Source organism: Papaver somniferum, chromosome 8 (genome assembly GCF_003573695.1).
Source record: "Papaver somniferum cultivar HN1 chromosome 8, ASM357369v1, whole genome shotgun sequence".
In the NCBI taxonomy this organism is placed as follows: domain Eukaryota; kingdom Viridiplantae; phylum Streptophyta; class Magnoliopsida; order Ranunculales; family Papaveraceae; genus Papaver; species Papaver somniferum.
Genome location: NC_039365.1, coordinates 90,545,098 through 90,549,652, shown reverse-complemented (window position 1 = coordinate 90,549,652; position 4,555 = coordinate 90,545,098). Strand labels below are relative to the sequence as shown.

At 38.5% G+C, this 4,555-nt stretch overlaps 1 protein-coding gene across 1 annotated transcript; it reads left to right on the top strand.

Annotated features, from left to right (window-relative positions):
- Positions 1 to 1,741: 1,741 nt before the first annotated feature.
- LOC113302009 (chaperone protein DnaJ-like) lies at positions 1,742 to 4,555 on the top strand. Its single transcript, XM_026550838.1, has 7 exons — positions 1,742 to 2,143; positions 2,589 to 2,666; positions 2,779 to 2,854; positions 3,608 to 3,681; positions 3,818 to 3,888; positions 4,001 to 4,044; positions 4,127 to 4,555. Exons 1-6 carry the CDS (start codon positions 2,117 to 2,119, stop codon positions 4,041 to 4,043), a joined length of 369 nt encoding a protein of 122 aa, XP_026406623.1. The 5' UTR covers positions 1,742 to 2,116; the 3' UTR covers position 4,044; positions 4,127 to 4,555.

Genomic DNA, 4,555 nt, shown 5'->3' with positions numbered 1-4,555 from the left:
ATACGACTTGATTGATTCTTGGATATTGGTCTTTGGCACTGTCCAAGTATGTAATCTCTTGGTAATTAGGTTCACGGGCTTGGTTCTGTAAACGTTCTAATTGCAAGAGTAAAGAGATATAAGCTCGCTATATAATTCCTTGATTAAGTTTCATTAAGTTGAACTCTCGGAATTGTATTAGGTTTAGTCCATACAGATTTCCTAAGAAAAAAGTTAGTGGTGTATTTTGGTACCCCCGGTATTTTCAATATTGGCTAGCTATCGACTTGGCCGTCTTACGCTACATTGGCTAGCTATCAACTTGGTTGTCCCGCGCTACATTGGTCGTTATCCCAACTTTGCTAGCTACCAACTTGGCCGTCCCGCGCCATATTGGCCAGCGTCCCAACTTGGTTAGCTACCAACTTGGCCGTCTTACGCCACATTGTCCAGCGTCCCAACTTGGAAAGCTACCAACTTGGCTGTCCCGCGCAACATTGTCCAGCATCCCAACTTGGCTAGCTAACAACTTGGCCGTCCTGCGCCACATTGGCCAGCGTCCCAACTTGGATAACAATCATCTCGTCCGTCCTATGACACATTTGCTGTCCCATGCCACATTGGCTAGCTACTAACCTGGCCGTCCCGCGCCACACTAGCTAGCTATCAATTTGGCCACTTGGCCTTCTCGTGCCACCAAATGGACCGCGTCCCACGCCATCACTGGCTAGTGTCCCGCGCCACCAACGTCCCAAACCAACTTGTCCACGTTCCAAGGCCAACTTGGCTAGTGTCTTGGGGCCAATACTTTTGTGTCCTAGCACCTTGAAAATGCTTCAGACATGTTTATGACACATATATGCGCTATTAAGCCACAAACATGCCACACGCCACAAATATGCTACAAGTACGCCATGAGCATCTTAAGTGGCTACATGTCTGTTTATGATGCCATCCTATGAAAAACCTCTTATTTTGCACACGAACCTTGAATCTGAGTTGCCTCTTCAAGCTATGTCACTTCGACAAGGTTTGGCTTGCTTAGGTTGAATATTCAGTCAAAATATATCATGGTTATAATCTAGTAAAGACAAGAGATAGTCCATGACTCCACTAATTCCTATGAGAAATCAAAACATGTTACGTGGGAGAATTTTCATGGAGTATTGGTATGGTGGTTTACAGCAGCATGTGGCGTGGCAACACCCCGTGACAAAGAAGTAACAAATAATGGTGACGGTAAGGAACAATTAAAGAGATGATGGAGTAATGGTTTACAAGCTTCCGGAAACTTCCCTAACATAATGGGCGTACCTTTACCATTATCTCTACTATCTCCATCTTTTCATGACTTCCACTACTTAAGAGAAAACAATGTGTGTCCCCTGCAACTATAAATAAACTACCTCGTCTATTCAGAAAACTGAACAAGCTTACCATTGTCAAGCTCTGCTTCTTTCATAGTTCAACAACCTTACACACACAATTCATCACCATTTTGATTCCTCAACTTTCTCAGCTTTTCCTCCCTTAAAATCAACCCATCTTCTCTCCTTGTAACCGAAGCTGGACGTGAACGATCATTGTCTTGATTTAGATTAGTCCTGTATGATTTTGATCCCGAACCTAAATAAAATATTTTGACAATACATTATTTTACGTAAGAGTAATTTTTAGATACAAACAAATAGCATCCCCTTTATAAATCATGAGATTCTCTACTTACCTCATACTACGGAATGGCTAATTAAAGCATAGAAATACTCAAGTCGCAGAACTCTCAAAGTTAGCCAAAGAACAGCGGTCGTCGCCAATATGCCAAGTTGCCAACGGATAACAATTATCCATAAGGTGGGTGAATCAGATATTCAGACACCTCTTCCTCTCTCCTTTTTTCCGTCTTCCCTCTCAAAATTCATTCTACCACAGAAAAATATAAAATTGAAAAGAATAAAAATTTGCATCCCCATTAATGCTCTACAGATTTTTCTCTCTCTCTGGATTTCTCTATCTAGATTCTATTGAAAAGAAGGATTTACTACTTTCCACCATAGGGAGAGGTGTCTATCGATGAAGTATTCAGTTTCAAGTTTTTTCTTACAAAAATCTCTTCTTCATAAACAGTTGATTCTAGCAGATGGAAAGCAAAATTGAATCTCAAAAGGTGAATTTAAACGAATACCCATTTTCAATGTTTGATTTTGTAATCTTTCTCTTTCAATACTAAAGCATCGATTTTTGTTAAATTTAGGGTTTCTGCTCTTGAACTGTTGATTTTTTGCTGAAGCGAAATTTTGTGTGATATCAGTTCAGTGCTACTCAATTAATTGAGACTGTGCTTATTCTATTGAAGATTGAAATTGTATTTGTGTATTCAATAATACAATCAAAACATAGGGGTGCATTAGATGTACACTGATATCTTCAAATGAATGACTGCACTCGTGTTTTCATGCACGTAGTTATCAATCCCTGTGGTAAGCAAGATGATGAACACAGATGTGAACCGAGGTTTCTGGTATACTAGTTGCATCTAGTATTTGTTTTCTTATATATGAATGTTAACTAAGCTGTGAAAATGCCTAACGGGGTTCACTATTGTTTTCAAGGATTACTATAAGGTATTAGAGGTTGATTACGACGCAACAGATGAGAAAATCAGAATAAATTATCTGAAACTAGCGCTGGTCAGTGATACTACCTTTTGTACTCAACTTTTTCTTCTTCCTGTTTTCATCAGAAAATTTAATGCTAGTAGGAATGTCAATGGACTTAACTTCATAGTATTATGGTTCACAGAAGTGGCATCCAGACAAACACAAGGGTAACGACGCAGTTACCGTGAAGTTCCAAGAGATCAATGAAGCTTACAAAGGTACTTTTACTTGAAAGTGTTATCTTGGACCATGTTTGGCTCTTTTCAGTATCATTCTGTAGTTGATAACCGCTAGCCGATTGTATTTTAAGTGACATATGTGCTGTTAACCATGTGCATGCGTCAAATTTTTACCAGCCAGATATTAGGCAACCTGCATTTTGGTACAGGGTCAATCTCTTCGTATGAAAGCGATTTCCTTTCTGCATAGAGCTATGGTGGTCCATAATTTGGTTGGTTGTTCTTGAGCATATAAACTACCTATATGACATGTTACACAAGCAAGAAGAATATATAAATCTTGAAATGGTGATGAATATAAATGAAGTAAGAGACAAGTGAGCAATGGTGGTATAAACCAATGCATTGTTATACACGTTTTTGGTAGTCTTGATGTCAGGTCTCTATCTTGAGGTCTGCAACATCACATGTGGTGCTACCATGCCACCTAGAAAGGCCGTAGTGACAGGTTCAATCATGGATTTTAATATGGAACAGGAAGTTGGATCTTCATTACTAAATCTCGAAAAGAGGAATTAAGAGAGTTGGATATCATCTACCAAGGACATACCAAAGTTTATTTTGTTTTCTAGAAAGCTAATTAGCTTCTTTCAGAACAAATGATTCTGAGATTATATTTTGTTGACAAGTCCAGACTTACCTCTGAGTGGCTAGGCAACAGTGAGATTCTAGTATGCAAATCACCATATTGATAGCAAATGCAACTCTCTGAAATTCTTTCTTGTTTGGCAGTGTTAAGTGATCCAGCTAAACGACTTGATTATGATCTGACAGGAAACTATGAGATTGATAAATACAGTTTAAGGGTAAGTAATTTGTATGTTCTTCTTTACGTCACCACTAAGTGAAATTAACACCTACTTAACTCATTTGTAGTTTGTTAGCTGATACATCTTTTTGATGCATTCTAATTATGGGAGGTGGAATATCATTCTAATACAGGAATATTTAACAAGATTCAAAGGAATGATACTCACCTGCAATGGGCTTGGTATCGATCATGCTGCCATATGGTAATTTGTTCGCATTCATGATTCTCTCAGTCCTGAGGTCCTAAAGCATGTCTTGACATATCTTTCAGCAAGATCTAGACTTACAAATGAATCTCGTGATTTGTGTGTGCAGGACACACCAGCTGATGGATACTAAGGAGTTAGTCGATAAATAAGGTTAGAACAATTTCTATCCTTTTGGTTTTCCTGTATTCTTTTGTATTCCAATAGTAATGTTTTGTTTCCGCTGATAAACCAGGATTGTATATGAACAAATGAGGCTGATACATGATGACCATTCATTTCGAAGCGTTTATTGACGTAGCTCTATCGTGGATTCAAAGCTTGGAATCAGTTTGTAAGTTGAAGGAATGGTATGTTATCGCTCAGAGTGTCATGATACCAGCACTTGGCTGATTTTGTATTATTGAATAATGTCACCCCATGTATGAGTTAGGTTCAGTTCATATATCCGAAAATACTCAGAGAGCTCATGGAGAATGTGAAATTCGGGTTACAAAATGTACACTATCATTCGAGGGATATGAGTTAGTTATTTGTCCCTTGCTGTTGTTATGTATACAGATTCATGTATATGCATCTGTCTAGTTGTTCAAAACTCAAATTGGTAAGAAGTGAGCTTTTTTCAGTTTCCAGTCTTTATTGGAAAAGCTAGGACTTCGGTTGA